The 26,082-nt window shown below is 38.8% G+C and overlaps 1 protein-coding gene across 3 annotated transcripts in view; it reads right to left on the reverse strand.

Moving 5' to 3' along the window:
- The window catches only part of LOC127653970 (anoctamin-1-like), a 78,288-nt gene that overhangs the window by 27,949 nt on the left and 24,257 nt on the right, over positions 1–26,082 (reverse strand). For all 3 annotated transcript variants that reach the window (XM_052140871.1, XM_052140881.1, XM_052140863.1), the window contains exons 6-12: positions 21,719–21,773; positions 20,823–20,874; positions 19,342–19,397; positions 19,213–19,254; positions 13,237–13,301; positions 6,098–6,232; positions 3,908–4,068 (exon numbers count right to left, since the gene is read on the reverse strand). In XM_052140871.1, coding sequence (XP_051996831.1) covers positions 3,908–4,068; positions 6,098–6,232; positions 13,237–13,301; positions 19,213–19,254; positions 19,342–19,397; positions 20,823–20,874; positions 21,719–21,773 — 566 coding nt within the window. The remainder of the gene's footprint in view (positions 1–3,907; positions 4,069–6,097; positions 6,233–13,236; positions 13,302–19,212; positions 19,255–19,341; positions 19,398–20,822; positions 20,875–21,718; positions 21,774–26,082) is intronic.

Here is a 26,082-nt window from a genome sequence, read left to right on the forward strand (position 1 = left end):
TGAAAATCTAGTCTTAATCCAAATGCATTTTCACCAAATACAAGATTATCCACAGCAATGAATAAGAAAAAAAAATAAATAATTAAAAATAGAAGTTACAGTGAGGCACTTTCAATTGAAGTGAATGGGGCCAATTTTTTTGGAGGGTTTACATACACTCACCTAAAGGATTATTAGGAACACCTGTTCAATTTCTCATTAATGCAATTATCTAATCAACCAATCACATGGCAGTTGCTTCAATGCATTTAGGGGTGTGGTCCTGGTCAAGACAATCTCCTGAACTCCAAACTGAATGTCAGAATGGGAAAGAAAGGTGATTTAAGCAATTTTGAGCGTGGCATGGTTGCTGGTGCCAGACGGGCCGGTCTGAGTATTTCACAATCTGCTCAGTTACTGGGATTTTCACACACAACCATTTCTAGGGTTTACAAAGAATGGTGTGAAAAGGGAAAAACATCCAGTATGCGGCAGTCCTGTGGGCGAAAATGCCTTGTTGATGCTAGAGGTCAGAGGAGAATGGGCCGACTGATTCAAGCTGATAGAAGAGCAACTTTGCCTGAAATAACCACTCGTTACAACCGCGGTATGCAGCAAAGCATTTGTGAAGCCACAACACGCACAACCTTGAGGCGGATGGGCTACAACAGCAGAACACCCCACCGGGTACCACTCATCTCCACTACAAATAGGAAAAAGAGGCTACAATTTGCAAGAGCTCACTAAAATTGGACAGTTGAAGACTGGAAAAATGTTGCCTGGTCTGATGAGTCTCGAATTCTGTTGAGACTTTCAGATGGTAGAGTCAGAATTTGGCATAAACAGAATGAGAACATGGATCCATCATGCCTTGTTACCACTGTGCAGGCTGGTGGTGGTGGTGTAATGGTGTGGGGGATGTTTTCTTGGCACACTTTAGGCCCCTTAGTGCCAATTGGGCATCGTTTAAATGCCACGGCCTACCTGAGCATTGTTTCTGACCATGTCCATCCCTTTATGGCCACCATGTACCCATCCTCTGATGGCTACTTCCAGCAGGATAATGCACCATGTCACAAAGCTCGTATCATTTCAAATTGGTTTCTTGAACATGACAATGAGTTCACTGTACTAAAATGGCCCCCACAGTCACCAGATCTCAACCCAATAGAGCATCTTTGGGATGTGGTGGAACGGGAGCTTCGTGCCCTGGATGTGCATCCCACAAATCTCCATCAACTGCAAGATGCTATCCTATCAATATGGGCCAACATTTCTAAAGAATGCTTTCAGCACCTTGTTGAATCAATGCCACGTAGAATTAAAGCAGTTCTGAAGGCGAAAGTGGGTCAAACACAGTATTAGTATGGTGTTCCTAATAATCCTTTAGGTGAGTGTACATTTACATTTACATTTATGCATTTGGCAGATGCTTTTATCCAAAGGGACTTACAGTGCACTTATTACAGGGACAATCCCCCCCGGAGCAACCTGGAGTTAAGTGCCTTGCTCAAGGACACAATGGTGGTGGCTGTGGGGATCGAACCAGCAACCTTCTGATTACCAGTTATGTGCTTTAGCTCACTACACCACCACCACTCCAGTTTAATGCAAGAAATGTGAAGCTCATAATTTTATAAATGCACTATATAATGTATATGCATGTATAATTCTTCTGTTAAAACTCATTTGAGCTGTAGAAATGTTTAAATCGTCATTTTTGAAGTTTGTTGACATTACATTGTCATGGCAACAAACCTGTAAAATTGGCTATACAAATAAAAGGGAAGCGATTTTAGCACACTAAAATCGAGTCAGGGGCCTCATTCACTTCCATTGTAAGTGCCTCAATGTAACCCAGATATCAAGCTCCTGAAGTTTGCAGACAACACTACTGTCATCGGGCTCATCCAAGATGACGATGAGTTTCCTTACAGAAGGGAGTTTGAACGGCTAGCTCACTGGTGCAGTCAAAACAAAAAAGTGGGTTCTTTTTCCACTCAGTTCACTTTTTTGATCCATTAAACCCATTTGTAAGCATGTAATTCAGGTTCTCTTTACTCCATCTCCCTTTACAAAGTCTTTTTTTTCCACTAGATGGCAGCAAGTACTACGAAAATATTTTTTCCTCAATTACCTTCCATCACAAAATTCATATCTGAAATGTAGGTGGCGCTCTAATGCATTTTAGCCCTCCCTAATGAGCTGGTTATTAGACATTCAGTCTAGTTTTCAGTTCATGCACCACTCAGCCTTTGAGTGGACTAGAAGCGCAGTCTAGGCGTCCTTACGCCGGTTTCACACATCCTCCGTGAGCGTGGCATGAGCGGTGCATTTTCATTTCGGAGCCTGTATTAATATATTACATCATTCCCACTGCAAGTGCGAGTTGCGAGGTGATGCATCCCAGAAGCATCCCAGTCGTAGCAGTGAACGGATAGTTTTGGCGTTGAGCCTATTTTTTTTTGTCCGCGTGGCTCAGTTGAGCTCAGCGGCTCTGGGTGCAGTACAACACTAAAATAGTCAGATGATTATAGAAAAGACACAAAAGCAAATCAAAACTATTCAATCCGAACCTATCGTACACTACAATTTATATGACTGCATGTAAGTAAACTCAATAAAATAACTTAATAAAGGAAATAATGAATAAACTGCCAGACCTTTTGCCATTCTGTGTATTTAGGTGTACAGTATAGACACAACATTAACCAATTACAACCAAGTCTGCTAATAAAGATGAAGTGCACGTGACTGCCCGCTGTTGTCCTTGAAGCATCACTAACCGTAGCTTATTATGACCTTGTTAAAAAAAATTGGCATAGGACCCCATAGATAACTTTATTTTCTGCACAGAGGTGTCGCTGTTTCTCGCGGAAGAGACGCGGCCAATGTGAACATCCAACGAGTCCGTCCCACTCACGTGATGCTCGCGCCTCGCTCATGGAAGTTGTGTGAACCCAATGTTAGAAATCTGAGATTATCCTCTTTGCAATGATATAAAACATTTGATCACTTATAGTCGATAACATATTATACTGATGATTTGTTTAGCATGCTTTTCCATGCTTTTTAATATTTGAGATATAATTGGATTATTCACCCAAGCAAGCTCACAGACAAATAAACAGTTTTAGAAAACTGCCTAAGGTAAAAGCCGATATTACGTTTTTAGCTATTTGGGGCTTACGGCTGCATTGATCGGCGCATTAAAAAAGATGTTTGTATATGATGTCTAACAGGAATCATATTTCAATTTGTGATTCTTTTGAAAATCTTTCAAATTTTGGTATTGGAGCAACAAAATAAACGGTACAGTCACATTCCTGAGAATGAGAGCTTTCATTTGATATATGACTTGTCCTTTAATGTGCAAGACGTTTATATTCACATTAATATTTCTACCACATTACCTCTAGGTGGCGCTTTTTTCAACACGGATGCTTTCAGCCCTTATTTTGTTATTCATAATTGATTCAAAGCGTTCAAATGATACCCCATATGCCTGAATAATGTATCCGGCGGGGACTTAAACGTTTTAAGCGTAAACTTATTTTGCGATATAACGCCCCCCCTGTGGAGCCGCTGGCGGGTCCATAAGAAGTTTATGTTTGGTTCTTTTAAACAGGACTTAACTGTAGCTTTGTTGTAGGGTGTTATTTTCCATTTCAAAGCTTGTATCTATCGGGAATCAAACCACCACAGGCAAATGTAGGGCTTCAACTCAAATAATCTGCTTTTTAAGCTCAGCATCAGTGCTGGATAATTACAGGGGGAATTAATGAGAAGGAGGGAGACAGAGAGCTAAAGCAGAGCCCAAATCTCTTCAACATTTGTCAAATCTGCCCTCAATATGTACATTACACATAACAGTTGGTGTACAGCATCAACAAAGCATATGGGTTATAGAAACAGAAAAGCTGCTGACCCCATAGTGCCATAAAGATGGCGAAGAAGACAGTGGCGGCGTTGTCGAACAGGTGGCTGGCCCTCGCCGTGCCGCAGGCGGTCACCAGCTTCCAGTAACTGCAGGCTCGGTCACACAGTGGACACATGGTGATGTTATTTCTCTCGTCACAGATCTCCATGCTGAGCATGCAAAGAACAAACCTGATTTCAAAATTGTGTCATCTGTTTATGTTTCCTAGACACCGTAAGAACAAACCTGATTTCAAAATTGTGTCATCTGTTTATGTTTCCTAGACACCGTAATTGTGCTTCCCTGAAAGCTCTTAATGACATGAGGTTACATGTCAGGTTACATTGGGTGTTTTTTCACATGTCTGAAAGCAAAGCACCTCTAAAGTAGGCAACTGCCTTTAAAAGAAGCCTTATAACTGAACATGTAACCTCATAAGTGACTGATTTGAAACACACTACACAGGGTCGTTGCTTAAATTCCACATTTTTATACACTTATGTGAAGCACACAAGAGACAAAATCATTTGACGTTAATATGCAGTATGTCATTATTTTTAATGATTTTACTCTATATACGTTATAATACGTTATAAAAGTTACTGTGATGAGGGGGAGGGCGTGGCCGGGCCGTGTGGGTGCAAGACTGCCGCTGAGTCTCACTGTCTTCTTGCCCATCCTTTACCCGTTACATTCCAATGTAACATGGGAAAGGAGGAGGCGGGATCTGGCAGAACAGTCAGCATAACTTTACTGTAAATGTACTTAAAACAACATAAAACAAACATACACAAACAGCACCCGTGTCTCTCTCTCCCTCTCTCTCTCTCTCTCCCTTTCTCGAACTGGCATCTCCAGCTCTATATTTCACTCAGTACTTAAAAGCAAGTATCAATATGATATATTTGGAAAATCATATTATCATTTCACACTTTGTTAGTATGTAGCATGTCCATTTTTAATGAGTTTTACCATTTACCAAGTACTTGTACGCCATGTTTGGAAAAGAACACTATCATATTACACTTAATCTGACGTTAGTAAGCAGTATGTAATTAAACTATTTTTTACGGATATATTTTGTACTTATTTGCTAAGTTTGGAATTGCATACCATCAGACTTTGACAACACAGTCCCCCTTGAATTTGTTTTTACAAACCGACCACTGCTTTTAAGTACTGAATGAAATACAAGTCTTTATATGGCATGTTTGGAAAAGCATGCTATCATGCAACTCTTACTTTTGCTGCAGTATTTAGTACATAGTGCATAGTATGTGATTTGTTTTGCAGGCTATGCAGGGAATACTCAAATGACCTACTACATTTCCTGAATTGAATTGTGTGAGTGCACAACCGAGTACTGAGTACTGTATCCAGCAATGCAATGCGTCCAACCTGACTTGCATTGTAACTAACAAACTAGAAGTCATTATAGTTGTGATTTTTAGCATATATTTATTGACTCATTATTTGATCTTACATACAGTTCTGCACTTTATTTGCAACCACCTCATCACAATGCATTATGAGATTATGAGATAATGCTGCCTTAGACTTTGTCAGAAATTAGGTGTCTTACAAGGCAGCATGATTATGTAACCTTTTGGAGTAGCCTTTGCGTCAGAAGCCCACCTACAGTAATATTCTGTCTAGGTAGGCAGCTCAAAAGTCATTGTCTTCAGCAGTGACATTTGTGGTATTAAGTAATAATGTGGTGAGAAAGCCAACGAACACTGAGTCACTCTCATTATATGCTACATTACAGTCCATTTCAGTAGCACCATTTCAAACACACTCAACTCCCCAGTCACTACTTGCTGCAACAGCATTTGTTTTCTCTCAAAGTTATGTAGCAATTACTTTCTTAAGTGACTTGGCATATTCTTCCCTAAAATATCTTCCCACAAAGTTCAAAGCCATTGCTGAAGAGCACATATTGCTGAAGAGACACTGTCAGGACTTGTTTCCAAGGGGTGTGAGACTGTGGAATGTGTTTCAACTCGATGACACCGATATATACTGTATGTGTCCATCACAAGCCTTGGTCTATTCAACACAAGATATTCCTGTTTATTGAAATTCAATAATAGGCTGCTAATATGCATAACACTGTTAAAATTGTTGAGAGCTGAATATAAAATGCTATTTAGCACATTATGTATAGAAGTCCCAGTAGATAAAGTTCATAAGGTTGACCTGGGTATGTTGTCGTCCACAGTGGCACAGCCATATAAGAACACAATGACGCCCACGACTGCTGCAGGGATTAGCATCTGAGTGTACACACCCAGCCAAGCGAAGTACAAGCCCACTTTCTCACCAAAGTACTTCCTGAGAGAGAGAGAGAGAGAAATAATTTTCTGTTGTGATTGACTTTATTAAATGTTTGGATTTCCAGAGATGCAATTACTGTACATGGAATACATAAAATTAATGACGTCACACACAGATTTACAGGTTTTTCAGGGCAGCAGTTTTTAAAGGGGTCACGACATGCCATTTTTACAATTATTTTATGATGTACATTTATATTCACTTATACTATTAGTAAACATTTGGTATATATTTGTAATATATATTTATTATTTTTCACACTCATTCTGACCCACTGTCAGAAATGCTTGGTTTTGGTGCTGCTTCTCCTTTAAGACTTGACATATACGCCCACTGTTCTGATTGACTCTCTGCTCTTGACTGACCTGCTCTCTGTTCTTGCCATCTCACTGCTAACCACTAATGGGCAAGCTACGAAAGTGATTAAAGTGTTGATATGTTGTTTTGGAGGCGGTCACATGCAAACGTATACAACAGTGTGACATCATAATGTGGAGGAAATGGAGAACGAATCGTTTTGGCAGCTTGGCCTTAACAAATGCTCTTTTTATAGTGAGAAGGAAGTTTTGAGTTCTGAAACATACTGCATGTTTTTATAGTACAACGACCTCTTATGTGTCAAAAGATCATGGAGAATGTGATCCTGTGTGTCATGACCCCTTCAATTGTGTTTATGAGCAGTGCTGCAGTTTTAATAATATTTTAAGCATTATATAAATTAATAATGTTTGTTTATGTTAATAAAAAAAAGTTATTAGGAGGCCTGGGTAGCTCAGTGAGTAAAGATGCTGACTACCACCCCTAGAGTTGTGAGATCGAATCCAGGGTGTGCTGAGTGACTCCAGCCAGGTTTCCTAAACAACCAAATTTGCCCGGTTGCTAGGGAGGGTAGAGGCGCATGGAGTAACCCCCTCGTGGTCACAATAATGTTGTTCTCTCTCTCTCTGTGGGGTGAATGGTGAGTTGTGCATGGATGCCGCGGAGAACAGCGTGAAGCCTCCACACACACTACGTCTCCGTGGTAACGCGCTCAACAAGCCATGAGATAAGATGTGTGGATTGACGTCTCAGACGCGGAGGCAAATGAGAATCATCCTCAGCCACCCGGATTGAGGCGAGTCACTACGCCACCACAAGGACTTAGGAATTGGGCATTCCAAATTGTGGAGAAAAGGGGAGAAAAAAAACAATGTGGCAAGGTGGAGGGCGGGCCAGGTCGTGATTCCGCTCACCCAACCCCTAATTAGGCTGATGAGCCCGAGAGGGATAAGGCCGACCAGAGATGGCAGTGCGACAGAGAGATACGGACAGCTGTCCGACACCTGTGTGTGTTCGTCTTTTTGGTTATTAAACTATTATTTATATTTTCAAGGCGGTTCTCGCCGCCTCCTTTCCATTGAACTGCTTTAAACCTGCCCCAAAGTGTGGAGTTTTGCTCTAAGGTCAAGAACGCATTGAATTAGTTTTTTACTAATTTTTACCTTCCTCCCAAGCTTCCCTTATGACGTCAAGCATGCCGCTTGCCGGTGCCCATACAGTTGCTTAAATGGCGAAAACCCGGTGGAGGCTTGCGGGACCTCTCGTACTGCAGGGGTTCAAGCCATTATGCCAGTTTTTAGCATCTTTGTGTACGAACTTAAGAATCATGTTTTTAAGGTCTTATTAAAACGTTCGACCAACCCGTCGGTTTGCGGGTGATAAACGTTGGTACGAATCAACTTAATGCCTAATAATTCCTATAGTTCGCGAAGTGCACGTGACATGAATGTTGTGCCTTGATCAGTGAGGATTTCCTTTGGAATCCCCACTCGAGAGTGTAACGCAGTTCAATGGAAGAGAGGAGGCGAGAACCGGCTTGATAATATAAATAATAGTTTAATAACCAAAATGAAAATCACACAAACAGGTGTTGGACAGCTGTCCATAACTCTCTCTCTCTCTGTCATACTGCCATTATCCCTCTTGGACTTCATCAGCCTAATTAGGGGCTGGGTGTGCGGAATCACGACCCGGCCCCGCCCTCCGCCCTGCCACACAAAAAAAAAAAAAAAACATTATTATAAAAGGGATATCTATGGTTTACAGTGGGAAAAAATGTTGGTTCTTTCTGAATTACCTGCAAAACCAGTTTTAACTTAATCATACAGGCCTATTGAAACAAATAACAGGTTTATGAAAACACATCCTCACATGTTTAACACTTCTAACGCTTGAGAAATGTGGCATATAATGATTAAAACTACTATCAGACATACAATGTGCATCTTTACTGCTTAAATTATTGGTCCACATACAGTAAATAATATTGACTTCAACATCATCATATTACTTGATAAACAGGTTCAAGTGAACAAGTTACTTACCGGTACTGTATTCAGAATAAATGCAAATCATTTTAGAAGTATTACATTACTTTTGCATATGCTTTAACAAACAGTATGGAGATGGGGTCCCGATCATCCCTTTAGATCTTCCATGGTGGTATAAGATCATCGAAAGATCATATTTGACCTCATATCTGTCGCAGCACGAAACAGCCCTTTTCGATCGGAGTTCATAAATATCATAAATGTTGTCAAATCTTCAGGTTGTCCTGATCCACCGGTACTGATGGAAATTTAAAGAAGCCAAAATCTTAAATAATCTTTTGGAAATGGGCTGTATCAACTCTTGACTTTTTGGGCATTTTCAGCACCCATTGAAAGAAGTTATTTTCTGGGGTGCCAAAAGAACCCGGAAATACCGTTTGTTTGTAAACTTTATCTATAATTCAAATAATATATTTGGAATAAACATATTATTTTCCCTTCAAATTCAAATTCTGAATTAATCACAACCCAGTGTACAGATATTGCTGAAGAATTAATCCTCTGTAGTCAACGATACCAGAATTAATATCACCATCACCCTCATGTTGATCCAAACCCATATGACTTACTTTCTTCTGTGGAATGCAAACAAGGCCCTGATATATACTTCATATTAAATCGAAGTACAAATGAATATGACGTCATTTAGAACAAAAATTATTAAAAAATTTTTGCATTCGTTTCGCTTGGGTGAACTTTTAGGAAATATTCCTACCAGTTGCTAAACACTTCTTATTGCCATTGGTCCACGTCATCGTTAGGTGTGACCTGAAGCTCCACCTACCTTGAAGTCGACATCTCATACTGTTTAAGTTGTTCAGTCAACATGAACACAATGCCGTGCAGTTATTAGCGAGCTGGTGCAAATTAGCCTACATCTGTAGGATCGTTCACTTAGAGACATTTTTTTGTGCTTCGTTTAATTAGTCTACAAAAGGAATCAAATCTACTCAAATACTCTCAAGTGCCCCATTCACTCTAATATGCTGCTTTACTCATGTGCCAGCTGCAGCACATTCACACCAGAGGTGGGAGCAAGTCACAAGCAAGTCTCAATCATAAAGTCTCGAGTCAAGTCTCAAGTCCAGTGCAGACAAATCAAGCAAGTCGAGTCGGGTCAGTGACTCACCTCAAGCAAGTCAAGTCGAGTCAGTGACTCACCTCAAGCAAGTCACAAAAAAATCTCACAAAAGTGTGTACACCCCTCACATTTTTTGTAAATATTTGATTATATCTTTTCATGTGACAACACTGAAGAAATGACACTTTGCTACATTGTAAAGTAGTGAGTGTACAGCTTGTATAACAGTGTAAATTTGCTGTCCCCTCAAAATAACACAAAGCCATTAATGTCTAAACTTCTGGCAACAAAAGTGAATACACCCCTAAGTGAAAATGTCCAAATTGGGCCCAAAGTGTCAATATTTTGTGTGGCCACCATTATTTTCCAGCAATGCTTTAACCCTCTTGGGCATGGAGTTCACCAGAGCTTCACAGGTTGCCAATGGAGTCCTCTTCCACTCCTCCATGATGACATTACGGAGCTGGTGGATCTTGTGTTCCTCCACGTCCCGTTTGAGGATGCCCCACAGATGCTCAATAGGGTTTAGATCTGGAGACATGCTTGGCCAGTCCATCACCTTCACCCTCAGCTTCTTTAGCAAGGCAGTGGTCATCTTGGAGGTGTGTTTGGGGTCGTTATCATGCTGGAATACTGCCCTGCGGCCCAGTCTCTGAAGGGAGGGGATCATGCTCTGCTTCAGTATGTCACCGTACATGTTGGCATTCATGGTTCCCTCAATGAACTGTAGCTCCCCAGTGCCGGCAGCACTCATGCAGCCCCAGACCATGACACTCCCACCACCATACTTGACTGTAGGCAAGACACACTTGTCTTTGTACTCCTCACCTGGTTTCCGCTACACATGCTTGACACCATCTGAACCAAATAAGTTTATCTTGGTCTCATCAGACCACAGGACATGGTTCCAGTAATCCATGTCCTTAGTCTGCTTGTCTTCAGCAAACTGTTTGCGGGCTTTCTTGTGCATCATCTTTAGAAGAGGCTTCCTTCTGGGACGACAGCCATGCAGACCAATTTGATGCAGTGTGCGACGTATGGTCTGAGCACTGACAGGCTGACCCCCCACCCCTTCAACCTCTGCAACAATGCTGGCAGCACTCATACATCTATTTCCCAAAGACAACCTCTGGATATGACGCTGAGCACGTGCACTCAACTTCTTTGGTCGACCATGGCGAGGCCTGTTCTGAGTGGAACCTGTCCTATTAAACCGCTGTATGGTCTTGGCCACCGTGCTGCAGCTCAGTGTCAGGGTCTTGGCAATCTTCTTATAGCCTAGGCCATCTTTATGTAGAGCAACAATTATTTTATAGATCCTCAGAGAGTTCTTTGCGACGAGGTACCTTGTTAAACTTCCAGTGACCAGTATGAGGGAGTTTGAGAGCGATAACACAAAATTTAACACACCTGCTCCCCATGCACACCTGAGACCTTGTAACACTAAGGAGTCACATGACACCGGGGAGGGAAAATGGCTAATTGGGCCCAATTTGGACATTTTCACTTAGGGGTGTACTCACTTTTGTTGCCAGCGGTTTAGACATTAATGGCTGCGTGTTGAGTTATTTTGAGGGGACAGCAAATTTACACTGTTATACAAGCTGTACACGCACTACTTTACATTGTAGCAAAGTGTCATTTCTTCAGTGTTGTCACATGAAAAGATATAATCAAATATTTACAAAAATGTGAGGGGTGTACACACTTTTGTGAGATACTGTATGTATATTAGTAAATTGTGTTAATGAACACGCACAGTATTTTTATCGTGGGCACTTAAAAATACTGTGAATACTTCTAGATACCTTATAATCCTAATTGTTTAGATTATTAGAATTAACCAGTTAAAATGTACACTGCGTGTAAAATGCTGTGTAAATGTGTAAAAATGCAGTCAGATTTTCACATTGATTAACAAAAACGGCAGACGGGCTGAATGAAAATGCAAATTCACTCTCTGACTGTAGGTGGCGCTTATGCAGCAGAAATATAGCTGTTACCCTTTTAACGCCTGAACACAAAGCATCCCTGCGCTTATAAACAATACTTTATTAGGCATTATACGGAGGTAAGATGAAAAGAAAATGCCATCGAAACTTTTCTGAAGACAGTCAGTTCCCTTTACTGAGAGACATTTATATAAAATAGTCATAAAGGTATTGCATTCGAGGGCTTTATTTAAAGTCTTCAGAAGTCATTATCACTATGAGAGGGCTTGGATTTCGTCACGAGCCATTCTGTATATTTTATACTACTTTTTAAATAAAGTGTTGTGACTGCAAATCTGCATGTTATGTTTTTATATTGCCAACAAATGGTTACGGTATATTGTTGACTGTTGAGAAGGTTTAGAAAAGGCGTTTTTTGAAATGTCTGATGAAATTCGAGGTTGTGGTGGCTGTAAGTCACACAGTCCATTTCGAAATCCTTATATCTAAAGGTTATTATTTTGGTAACTCGACAATCATCTGCCAATCATTGGCATGTTGTGAGCACAGCATTAACTGCGCAGATGCAGATCAGTGGTGCTGGCGGGCTTACATTTTTGCATATGAATTAATTGATGTCGCAATATTTATTAAGCACATTTCATTAATGTTATAAGAAGTTATTGAAAATAATAATAATAATAATAATAAACATTCAAGTCAAAGTCAAGTCATTTTCTTCATTTAGTCAAGCAAGTCACAAGTCCTTAAATTTGCAACTCGAGTCCCCCACCTCTGATTCACACATCTGCCCAAAGGAAGACATGCCTATCATCCTTCTTTTGTCTGTATTCTGCACATTTTTATATACTCATCTTTGCAGTAGTATCAGTGTCATCATAAAATACAATAACAGAGTGTAATCAGCGCATATTATGGCATATTAGTATAATAGCGTATTGAATTCAGAATGTAAAGAAGTCAAATTAAACATTTTTGACTGCATTTAAATCATCATCGTGTGGTTAAAACATTCTTTTACTGATCTCATGTGAATTCTACTCCTATAATGAGGCATGAAGTCATTGATAACACATTTTAATGTCACGTTAGTTAAGGTCTTGCTAAGCATCCTCAAACGCCTCCCACAGCGGTGAGACAGGTGTCTAAATGTTGGCAAACAGTATCATGTTGATCGGCTATTTTGAACTACTTTTTACCCTCTGAACCATGAAGATCTTCTCTGGAAGAATATCTTTGCCTTTAGGCAGTATCATTCAACCTTTTATTTAATTCCATCTTTTTTCCCCCACACAATGAATGCGAATGGTGACCAAGGCTGTCATTCTGCCTAATATCTTCTTTAGTGTTTCAAGGAAAAAAGAAAGTCATTCAGGTTGGGTGAGTAGTCATGAGGGTGAGTAAACGCCTTTTGGGTGACCCATCCCTTTAAAGACTATGGAGTCTCTCAGGAACAATACATCTCCTTCCTTTACAAACTGCCTCCTGAATAATACATATCAATAAGGCATTTCTTAAATCTCTCCTCTGGCTAAATGATAATTCCAGGGCAAACTCTTGTCTCTGTGTCTGGTGGTCCACTCATCGTCTGTATAATACCTGATCAGTCCAATGGGCTGGTACTTGTAGAATATGCTGTAACTCGCCCACTCCTCACACAAGAGCTGCGAAGACAGTAAGAGAACTCAAATGACATACTGTACATCCTGGAACAACCGCAACGATACCATGCACACGCTGTGGTTGAAATACACAGTAAGTGCATTTAGAGGTTTAATGGAGATGTCAAAAAATGATCGATTATTCCAGTGAAAGCTAAAGAAAAAGGCCTTTCAAACATCATGTCAGTAATTTGAAATGTAATGACTTTGGTTAGGTGCACCTCGGGGATGTAATGTCTACGAGTTGAATGCATGAGCGCTCAGTGCTAAGCCTTTCTAGAAGACTGATGCTAATTTCCAATGCATTGCGATTTCTTGTCTGCAGTGTATACTGCACATAAGCACACTTTTCCTACACGGTAAGGCCAATGGCGAAGTGTAACTGGGTTGGGATTTGAGAACTGGTTCGAACTCAGAACTGGTTCAATTTTTGTAAAAAATGTTGGAACTGAATTATTATCATGATGTGCAGTTCCGATAATGTTAAAGCTGCTTTCTGCGCCACATGTGTCACCAAACGGAATTGCAAAAATACATGTTGCGGTCCTATATTGGGTGTCTTTAACAACTAAGGCATGTACTAACATTTAAATTCAATGCACTTATTGTGTAACAACATATTGCTCAGCAATATTCACATTTGCTGCTACTGAGGTTGAAGTATGGGTAAGTGTAGGGTTTAGGGTGCTTTAGGGTAAGGGTTGGGGTTGGGTTAGAATTAGGGGAAAGATTTACATTGTAACTATAGATGTAATTAAAAGCAGGTACTTTAAATGTAACTACAATGCAACAATATGAATGTACATAATAATGCTGAAGTACATAGTAGTTAAAGAAGCCTAATATCAAATGGGTCCAGGTCCCACTTTATATTAGGTTTCTTTAACTACTATGCACAAGTCCTGCCCCAAACTCATGCCATTGGTTGAGTCAGTGTTGCTGTGTCTGGCTGGTCACAAAATAATTTCAACTTATCATTCGTTTACTTAAAAATAAAAAATAAATAAATAAAAAAAAGCCAAAATCTTGGTTTCAGTGAGGCACTTACAATGGAAGTCAATGGGGCCAGTCCATTACATTACATTACATTTATGCATTTGGCAGACGCTTTTAAGGGACTTACAGAGCCCTTATTACAGGGACAATCCCCCCGGAGCAACCTGGAGTTAAGTGTCTTGCTCAAGGACACAATGGTGGTGGCTGTGGGGATCGAACCAGCAACCTTCTGCTTAACAGTTCAGTGCTTTAGCCCACTACGCCACCACCACTGTCCATAAACAATAAAAATACACACTTTTTCAAAAGTCTAGGCACAAGAGGCAAATATACGTGTTAACACGGTTTGATTGCGATAAACTCAGGGATTTATCACTCTAAAAGTTACAGTGTTTATGTTTTTTTCTGGTGTTACATCGTCATGACAACACCATTGTAATATTGGGTATAACTTCACACAGATAATGTTAGTAAGCAATTTGATCTCCTCTAGAATCAGGTGAACACGTAAAATGTTTTATATCTTTACTTTTGAAACTATTTTAATGATTATGGTCTGGCCCCATTCACTTCCATTGTAAGTGCCTTACTTTAACTGTGATTTTCACTTTTTTTTAATTAAAGGGATAGTTCACCCAAAAATTTAAATCCTCTCATAATTTACTCACCTTCATGCCATCCCAGATGTGTATAACTTTATTTCTTCTACTGAACGAAGATTCTGTAGATCCATATAATGCAAGTAAATGGTGGCCAGAACTTTGAAGGTCCAAAAAAAGCACATAAAGGCAGCATAAAAGTAATCCCTATGACTCCAGTGGTTAAATCAACGTCTTCAGAAATGATATGATAGGTGTGGGTAAGAAACAGATCAATATTTAAGTGCCTTTTTTTTTACTATAAATTTTCCTCCCTTCCTAGTAGGTGATGATAAGCACAAAGAATGTGAATGCCAAAAACAAAAGAAGAATGTGAAAGTGAAAGTGGAGATTTATAGCAAAATAAGAACGTAAATATTGATCTGTTTCTCACCCACACCTATCATAGTGCTTGAGAAGACATAGATTTAACCACTGGAGTTTTGATTAGTTTTATGCTGCCTTTAAATGCTTTTTGGACCTTCAAAGTTTTGGTCACTATTCACTTGCATTGAATGGACCAACAGAGCTGAGATATTCTTCTAAAAATATTTGTTTGTATTCAGCAGAAGAAAGAAAGTCAAACGCATCTGGGATGGCATGAGTGTGAGTAAATGATGCGAGAATTTTCACTTTTGGGTGAACAATCACTTGGGAGAAGGGAAAAGTCGAAAAGATTTCTTATGGTAATAGACACTATGCCACAATTTGAGCTTAACTTGTATTGAACCCAGAGCATTCCATTAACAAAAAACATAAATATGTTAACACAGTAGTATTTAGTAAATAATTAGGACCAATTGTTGTTTCTTAAAAGTACTAAAAGTATTTTTAATGGAATCGCAAGCCTATGAAACCATCCATCCATCCATCCATCGTCAACCGCTTATCCTGTGTACAGGGTCGCGGGGGGCTGGAGCCTATCCCAGCTAACATTGGGCGAAAGGCGGGGCCTATGAAACCAGAATAATTGTATTCTTCATGATTCCAATCACTAATTGTTAAAGCTGGCACGGAAACCCGATGATGGATTAACAAAATGGGAACGGCAAGAGAAGCTACAGTAGATATTCTACAGACATCTGAAATGTGATTTTTTTTTATTATAAAGGAATCAGGTCCAATTTGGGTTACTGCCATTTATTTTAATTTTATTTTTCATTTAAAATAACCGTGCCAGTTTATTTTGAGAATGCCTGCACTAAGACTCAACAGTATGTCTGCAGGGGTAATGCTCACAGATGGCTGAATAGGGTAATAATCCTGTTGCCTTGGTGACTTACACACACTGATACTTATTTTGTGGTTGCTGCAGGCAGGTCCAGAGTCTCACCGGATTTCCTCGATACAAACCAGGTCTTGAGATTTCGGAGCCAATTTTTCAATCTGACAAGATTTAATTGTACCCAAAGTGGTCAATAGCTTCTACACACTTCCATTGCTTCACGATATTATGCTGTAAAACTGTCCAAAAAGGTGGAACGGTGGAGCGACAAGAATCATTCAGAGGACAATTAAAGTGGTGATAAAACAGATATAAGCCGTTTTAGAGAGAATGCATTGCTCACGACTCTTCCCACCTTGACAGATGGGAGAACAGAGGCCTGAAGGCATCTATTCAATCCTATTCAAATTTATTCATATCGAACTTTCCACAATGCAAATCAGTCCAAAGCAGCTTTACAAAAAATAGTGCCTTATAAAACCCCTGTGAGCAAGCCAAAAGTGACCATGGCCAGGAAAAAAATATTTAGCATTATTAAATATTGATTATCCTCCTTATTACAGGCACCTTTAGGCCAATGCAAATACTCCAAATATAAAATTATGGATTCATTATCAAAAGCAGGTGACACAAAATGTCATTAATATGGTATTATTTCTAGGGATTAGGAATCATCGGGAATGTAACAATTCTGGTTCCGATTCCACTTTTTTATTCTCTTAATTATTATTAGTTTAAAGACTCTAAGTAATTTTTTTGTAAAAAAGGAATGGATGTAATTTTGATTGGGAAAGAAACTCTTATTGCAACCTCTAACCGGTTGTAAAATGATCTCTATGATATGGGAACATGTTATATGATAATATGTAAACTATTACTTGTTATGCTCAAAGGGAGAGAACGACAGAAGTGGAGAACCCAAATGCAGATTTATGAATAGACAAAGAAAACACAGGGATTCACGGAAAAACTGAACTGGATACAAAAACAAAGATGAAGCTGAATGCAATACAGATACCGGAGATATCTACTCGAAATCTATCACAAGAAGGAATGGCGAGAACATGTAAATCCAGACGAGACTAGGCCAAGAATGAGAGCCTGAGGTGAGAATTTAAAGTGTTTGTGATGACATGATTAATGGAGAGCAGGTAAGCGTAATTAATATTCAGGAGAGTTTGAGCGGGGAAGAGAGGGAGCAGAGACTGATGAGGGCCTGACAGTTATGACAACTGCAACAGTTAATCGACAGAAGGCGGCAGATGATCTAGAATCGTTAAGGGAACTGAACGTCATAAAAATCATTCAGTTCCACAAAATATTTTTTTTTTGCTGCTTGTTCAATGTACTTAAAGGAGACCTATTATGCCCCTTTTCACATGAGGTAAAATAAGTCTCAGATGTCCCTAGAATGTGTCTGTGAAGTTTCAGCTCAAAATACCCCACGGTTCATTTATTATACCATGTTATAAATGCCTCTTTTTGGGTGGAATCAAAAACACGCTAATTTCGTGCATGTCTCTTTAAATGCAACTGAGCTGCTGCTCCCCACCCCTTTTCCGGAAGAGGGCAGCTTGTGCTTCAGTTACTACAGCAACAACAAATCAGAACCAATATGACTGACAGCATAAATACCGGAGTTCAGGTAGGGCTGGGAAGAGTAACTGGCCAGAGAGTACTCTTAACTGGCAAAAAGTTAAGTGGGGGTTGGGGTGTGTTCGCAGTCCTTTTATGCATTTTACGGCGCCGTTTTGTGGTCCGTTCTGCATAATGCGGTGGCTCATTTTAGCTTATTGCGGCCCATTCGGTGGCCAACCCACCGGCCCGCTCAGTTCTCACGATGGCCAGTCCGCCCCTGAATGGCCCAAAGTGTGTCGACCCACCGGGAAAATGCCCGGTATGCCAGATTACCAGTCCAGCTTGTCCACCGCGTCTTCAGTGGCTCTGCCGGGAGTACATGAAGACTCTTATGTTAACTTTTACAGCCAACAACAGAAAACTTATGACGCTAACGAAGCTGACACATTATTCTTCTCACTGAATCTGCTCCAGCGCGGAAAAAAAATGGCGGACTGTGTGTGTAGATCACCAAGGGGAGGATCTATGATAATAGGGTGGAGTCCGTCACCAGTTGTGGGCCGTTCATTTTGACACACTGTTTTTGATTAATAGAAATATAAGAAAGAGGAGTGGGTGGACTTTTAACATTGTAGGTTGGTTGTGTACACACAGCTGACTCACATTTATGTACAAACACCATTTAAAAGTGAATTTTGCATAACAGGTCCCCTTTAATTCCAATGAATAAAATCAACACAATTCTAGAACAACATGTCACAACTTGATTTAAATGCAGTCCATCATTTCAATTTGTTTACTTATCCATTTGAGTTGGTACTGCATGAATATGTTTTGCAGAGTTATACTGTAGCATTGATGAAACTTGGTGGGGAATTTCCATTCCCAGCTTGCTTTGCATGGGACGCTTCATAGGGAAAGTAAATGTTAAAATGAAGTGTTATTTTATGTGTTTTTGTGCAATGAATGAATATAAACGAGGATACTTGTTAGTGTGTAATGTTTTTGGGGGTTTCCAGGATTTAGCTAACGACGAGGACAGGTAGATGTCACATATGAAATTGATTGCTCGCTTCATTGAGCAAATGCTAAGCTAACCATAACTAAACTACACTTTGTAGTTCTTCCAACCAGTATGTAAACAGCTTGCTAACATTCACTTTCACTAGTTAGTACATAAAGAAATTAAAGATTTATTTGAGTTATATTGACATATCTAATTGTGTTAGCTTCTTTATACACAAAGTATTTGTGTTGAGATTACATAATAATTATACATTGAAAAAACAAATTTCAAACACTTTAATACACTGTCCTCGATTAAATCAAATTTTTACATTTTTTTGTATTACTTTATATTTCTATTTTATTATTTAATATATTTTTTAATATTTTTAAATGGAATCAGTTTCTCTATTCCCAACCCTGATTGTCATACACTCCCACACAAGTCCCAGTCTTTAAAAATGTATTTTACCTTTCTGTCATTTGGTTCAGCATCCACATCATCGATATCTCCCTGTTATTAAATAAAGAACATTTAAGGACACAAGAAATAGAACATGTATCAATTAGAGAGAAGTGAGTAAAATGTGATATCACTCACATCATGCAGGGGGTAGGCAGCAGTGTAGATACCATTAGCAAGTAGACTGCTGAGGCCTGTGAACATTAAATTATTTCAAATGGCTTTAAAATGTTCAGAACATCCATGATACTTAAAATGACACTTCCATTGTCTATTTTTCAACCCAAACCAGTATTGTTTACTGTCAAACCAATACTGCCAGTGCCAGGATACAGCAGGTACTGTGTATAAAAGCTAACATGATTAACACGTTAAACACAATGAGAACATGTTCCTGAATCAACATTCTTACCAACAAATAACTTACACAATAACTTAATAGGTGGGATTAGGCAAACTTTACATAAAGAATCACAGATTAGGTCTGACAAGATCAATCCCAAAATTCTGTTGTCATGCACATAGCAACGGGAGAGCTGATTCTTGACAAAAGGTCAGCAAACAACATAGAGGAAAGGTTTCCTTAAAATAAATGAGACAGTGGTTGGGTTGACTTTGTTTTTGCTCATAGCTGTTCTCTTGCTCGTCAGAGACAATCCACACACCTGAATACAGATCGCCTAGATTTCAAACAGCTTTGAGTAGTTGTAGATGCTCAATGTCTCAAATGTGTGCTAGGCTTTAGAGTTAGAGCTAGGATTATTTGAAAGCAATGTTGATCCAGGAACATCCTGCTTGTGTTCAAACTTATGCAAAATGCATTACATTTCCAGCATTCATAATGAGTGAACCATTGCTAACCATAGTTATGCACATTTTGACATCAGTGCATAACTTTTTGAAAAGTAAATTATCACTTTTTAACAAAAAACAAAAAAACAAAAAAGCACAATACACAGCATTTAATCAAATAAAATATTCCAATATGTAATGCTGGTCAGTTCATCAATACAAACGTTGATGCTGTAATCATTTAAAATAGTTTTAAAAGCTTGAAAGTTTAAAAGTTCTACTGTAGATCAGGTCAAGTGCCCAATACGTCGAAATGTTTATAAAAATAAATATAATGTATTTCCTTCTTTTAGTTTCTGTCTGACTTGCACTTGACGAGTAAATATTGACCAGGCGAGGTTTTGTTTATTCAGTTGCCATGACAACTAGGTTTGCGCATACACGCCTTCCAAGGACTTCTGAGAACAGAGCGCGAAATTGCGATGCTACTGCCCGGATTAGCCAAAACTGTCTGATTCCGTTCAGTGCAAGTCATCAGAATAAGGTCAATGCCCTGGCTATTGTAATCTATTGTGCTGTAGGTGTTTTGGGTTTAGTTTTAAAACTGAATGATATCAACATTGAACATTATTATATGTTTTTGTATTAATTAGAAGATGAATTCCATGTAGGGATACATGCAGTAGTCCCAACAAGCATTTTCTTATTTTAAATGAAACTGTGTTTTTTTTTTTAGTTGGTAGATCTTATTGAGTTGGTCATTTAAAAGTAGATCATCACACAAAAAAGTGTGGGCACCCCTGGTGTAGATGGATTAATATTCTTACCCATTATATACTTCGCCCGTGTGCACTTTGTTCTTTTTAAAATCTCATATACCTGCAAAAGATTATTATAAATATTATGATTATACATTTTACTCAAAACCTCATTGTCATTGGTGATACTAAACTAAAAATGAAACTAGAAAGAAAATATAGAAAACAAATACATTTTAAATCTAACCTACATCAATCAGTGTAAATACAGCAGTCAGGACATTTAAAGGAATATTCAAGTTCAGCTCAGTTGACAGCATTTGTGGCATTATATTGATTACCACAAAAAATACATTTGACTTGGTCCTCATTTTCTTTAAAACAGCAATGTTAACCAAACCCTAAGCATTACCATAACCCTAACCCTAACCATAACCATAACCCTTCCAAAGAGGCACTTACAATGGAAGTGAATGGGGCCAATCAATAAACATTACAAATTCTCATTATTTCAAAAATATAGTCCCAAGACATCAACATATGATGTTAATGTGATATAATTGCTTACCTTTTCTGTGTAAAATTATAGCCAATTTTACAACTTCGAAATTTGGCCACATTAACTTCCATTGTAAGTGCCTCACTGCAACTTGGAAATGGATAGACGAGCCGAATACATTTTATGCCAAAAATGGTGTCGATAGAGCTTAACTTGTATTGAACCTGGAACATTGCATAAATCTCTGAGGACATCCAATAAATGAACCTTTAAGAGACCTCTAAAGTGGCTGTAATAAATAAGCTGTAGAGCATAAGCAGCTAGATCAAGCGATTGAAATTACTCTCCAAAAGAAGACAATTTAACGGCATAAATACACACATCACCTTTCCGAATCAAATCATGGGATCAATCTCTGATTGGATGGGGAAAACATTGATGGTTTCCTATAGAGACTGGTACTTACTATTGAACTCCTGGTTTTGCTGTCAAAGAATGAACTTCTGTCTGATATATCAAAGCTGTGAAGAGAGAGCTAATGTTAGGTCATTCAATTTACCGTTTAAATTGAAGGCCTGGAGGCATGCAAATTGCTTAATTGAGGATTTTTAGTGACAATCCTCCAAAATAAGGCTCAATAAAAAACTAAAATGCATTTGACAAAATCAGCCGTGATGATTTTCATTCATCTAAGTCATTTTTAAAGGTGAGGTGTTGGTGGTTCTCAAATAGTTGACCCAAAGATCAGCCACAGGTCTGTTCTGATAGGTTCGTAGACAGCAGGGAAAAACTAAAGTATATACAAATAGTCAAATGTACAGTGGCAAGAAAAAGTATGTCAACCCTTTGGTAAATGGTTAATCGTTCTTTGGCCACAATAACCTCTATCAAGCATTTCCGGTAGATGCGGAGTAAAACCTGCACAACATTCAAAAGGAAGTTTGGACCATTCTTCCTAACAGAACCTCTTCAGCTCAGCCATATTCTTAGGATGTCTGGTGTTCAATCGCTAGATGTCATTCTACAGCTATGGTTGCAGCGGTATACCGGTTTCATGGTATACCACGGTTTGAAAATTGACGGTTATCTTACCATGTACATTTGCTTATATATGGTATTGAGAAAAAAATGCAACCGGGCGTGCGTGCGCATCTCCTTTCCACCTTGTCTGCCTGTCAGACTCGTCAACTTGCGACACACGCACGCGCGCAGCGGAGAAAATGTCAGAGAGAAGCGAGGTGAGGGGGTCTGATATGAGCAATGCTATGGTTCTCCCATTGAAGATAGTTTGGCGGCCACCCAAGGTATAGACTATTTAGGACTGCCGACGTAGATTTAATGATAATCTCGTAAACAGCTAAAGCAGACATGGGCAATTTACAGCCTGCGGGCTGGATCAGGCCTTCCACATGGTTTAATGTGGCCCGTGGCTCATTTATCGTAAAAGCGTTTTTATTTTTCATTGGATATTTCAGTTAACTTGTATTGGGACGTCACGCGTCTCCACAAGTGTTTAACATGCTCAGGGTTGCCAGATAAGAGACGCAACACCCCCAGTTTGAGGTTTATACTTGCGCAAATTGGAAATATTCCACCTAATGTAATACTTATTTTTGCAATCTGGCAACCATGCACACGAATGCGCTTTTTCCATCTCTTGCTTTCCCCTTTGAACAAACTCAACTATCTGTAGTGCAATATTCTGCTCAAGGAAATGTTTTATAGGGCTACTCTGTGTCCATTCTTGAGGCTGCTTGTGATGTTTGGTGCTACTTTGCAGGTAAACCTTCTCAGTGATTAAATTAAATATAAAAGTAGATCTTGGCATCATTGACATGCGAGCAAAAGCAAGCCAGAGACAAATATGTAAATGTATTTATTATTTGTGCAATTTAGAAAGGTTGAAGTCCCTTCGCACCTTTGTTAATCTAACTCTTGCAGTAATCATTTATCATAGTCATGCAGTTGTGTTATTCAGTTGTGTGCTGAAAGTCAATCCATCGAGGAGACCGGATGACCCTTTTAGCATGTAAACGGTTAATGCTTTAGAAAGTAAACTCGCCCGCTTTGCCCAAACATTACAATTTTTATACATTTCTTTATTTTATTATTATTAAAACTGAATAATAAATTAACAGGGAAGTAGAGATGGTTAAATAAATGTATAAGCTCAGCCTTTATTCCGTTGTTTAATGCCTGATTGAAAAGTATCTATCTTTGTAGAGCAATATAATACTTCAGGCAATTGCAGAATAGTCCCATTAGTCACAGATACACTTCAGAAAGTTGAGTACACAACTATTTCTGGGCTTAAAAGTTACAAAAACCAAATCAATGCAGAACATTGTATCTCAAAAGAATACAATATGGCCCCCCCATGCACTACTTACAGCCCGATGTGGCCCATTGTCAAAATAGTTTAAAATATTAATAATTACACATATCACCTTTACAAATTTGTTTCAGGATTTTACATGAGTAAAATAAACTAAAGTTATATTATGAGAAAATGTTTCAGTTTAATTATAAATAATCTAAAAGTAGAGTCTATTAGACCTCACTTTATATCAACAGTGGCAGTTTTAGTTAAAGTTTCAAGAAGGGTGTTTCAGCTAGTATTTATTTTTCATAAATACATTAATTTATTATTATTATTACTTCTATTTAAGACTAGCACACTGACCTAACCATGGTAACAAGGAGCCTTTCCTTCTGTGTAATATGTGTGTAAATATGTAATATTAGGTAACAAACAGGATAATAATGGGTTCATATAAGTTATGTACATTTTTAAAAGGGGGAGAGAAAACTTCCTGTAGATTTTGTTGTTGACATCATCAACAAAAATAATGTCACTTGATGCATGTCCTTGTACTGGAAAACCATGAACAAAACTTTGCAACAGAAAAGGAAATGCAACCCAGGATACATTAAATACAGGTTATGTTTAATCTATGGCAGGTCGACACTTGATTTCCAATGTAAAATCTGTCCTGAAGCAAAACCAGTTGAGAACCACTGAGTTAAAGGGACAGACAGGAGCAGTCTGGCCTCACTGTCGTGCACCTACAGTATATGTTAACTGTTAATAATCATAGGACATTACATTAAAAGCTCACACAGCTGATGTTATTCTTCATTTAGTAGTTCATTTAACATGTAAACTAACATGCTTTAGTTATATAACATGTTATAGTTATATGATATTTTATTAGCATGTTTATAATTCTGTTTATTATTATTCTGTTAGCTTTCTTATTTATTCTATTTATTTTATTTTCAAAAGGGAGACATTTTTTACACATATGTAACAAGAGTGGACGCCGCATCATTCTTAAAAGTGTAACACATCAATAAATAAAAGGTTTCAAGTTTCAAATATAATAAAGTGTTTGCTCAAAAATAAATAAATAAATAAAATAACCATTTTCACTGATAATAGTAATTGTGTAATACCGTATACCGTGATATTTTCAGAGACGGTTATCATACCGTGAAAATCTCATACCGTTGCAACCCTATCTACAGCATCTCATTTGGGTTAAGGTCTGGGCTCTGACTGGGCCACTCCAAAAGGTGGATTTTCTCTTTTTAAAGCCATTCTGTAGTGGACTTACTTCAATGTTTAGGGTCCTTGTCCTGCTGCATTACCCAACTTTTACTGAGCTTTAGCTGGCACACAGCCACCCTGACATTATCCTGTAGGACATCTTGATAAACTTGGGAATTAATTTTTCCCCTCGATGATGGCAAGCGGTCCAGTCCCCGAAGCAGCAAAACAACCCCAAATCATGATGCTCCCTGCTTCATACTTCACTGTTGGTATGTGGAGCCCATTTTACATCATACATAGTGCTGCATGTTTTCCCCAAACTATTCAATCTTAGTTTCATCATTCCACAAAACATTTTCCCAGTAGCGTTCTGGAGTGTCAAGGTGGTCTTTGGCAAACTTCAGGTGTGCATCAATGTTTTTGTTGGAAAGCTACTGCTTCCTTCATGGTGTCCTGCCATGGACACAATGCCTCCTTAATGTTTTCTATATAGGAGACTCATGAACAGAGATGTTAACCAGTTCCAATGAAGTCTTTAGCTGTCACTCTAAGGTTATTTTATTTACCTCATTGAGAATTCTGAGGTGTGCCATTTGAGTAATCCTGGCTGGACGCTTTTTTTTTTTTGCAGACTCTTTTATACAAAGCGACTTACAGTTCACTTAATACAGGGATAATGCCCCCGCAGCAACCTGGAGTTAAGTGCCTTGCTCAAGGACACAATGGTGGTTGCTATGGGGATAAAAACAGTAACCTTCTGATTTCCAGTTACGTATGTGCCCACTACACCCAGCACCACTCCATTTATAGACAATTTGTCTAACTGTGGTCAGATGAATTTTTAATCTTTTCAAGATAAAGTTGTAACCCTTTACAGCTTTATGCAAAGCAACAATTATTGCTCCAAGGTCTGCTGAGATCTCTTTAAACGAATCATGGTCCACGTCAGCAGATGCTCCTTGTGAATAGCAAACTTAAAATGTTTAAGTGCTTTTTATAAGTCAAAGTAGCTCTAACCCACACCTCCAATCTCGTTTCATTAATTGGAAGCCAGTTTTGCATCTCCTGACTTTAATTAGCTTATGTTAGCATCATTAGCCTAGGGCAGGGGTGTCAAACTTGGTTCCTGGAGGGCCACAGTCCAGCATAATTTAGCTCCAACCCTAATTAAACACAACTGAAGCAGCTAATCAATGTCTTCTGGAGTGCTTAAATATTAAAAGGAAGCATTTTGGAGCAGGGCTAAACTCTGCAGGGCTGCGGCCCTCCAGGGACTG

This window comes from Xyrauchen texanus, chromosome 2 (assembly GCF_025860055.1).
Source record: "Xyrauchen texanus isolate HMW12.3.18 chromosome 2, RBS_HiC_50CHRs, whole genome shotgun sequence".
Classification (NCBI taxonomy): Eukaryota; Metazoa; Chordata; class Actinopteri; order Cypriniformes; family Catostomidae; genus Xyrauchen; species Xyrauchen texanus.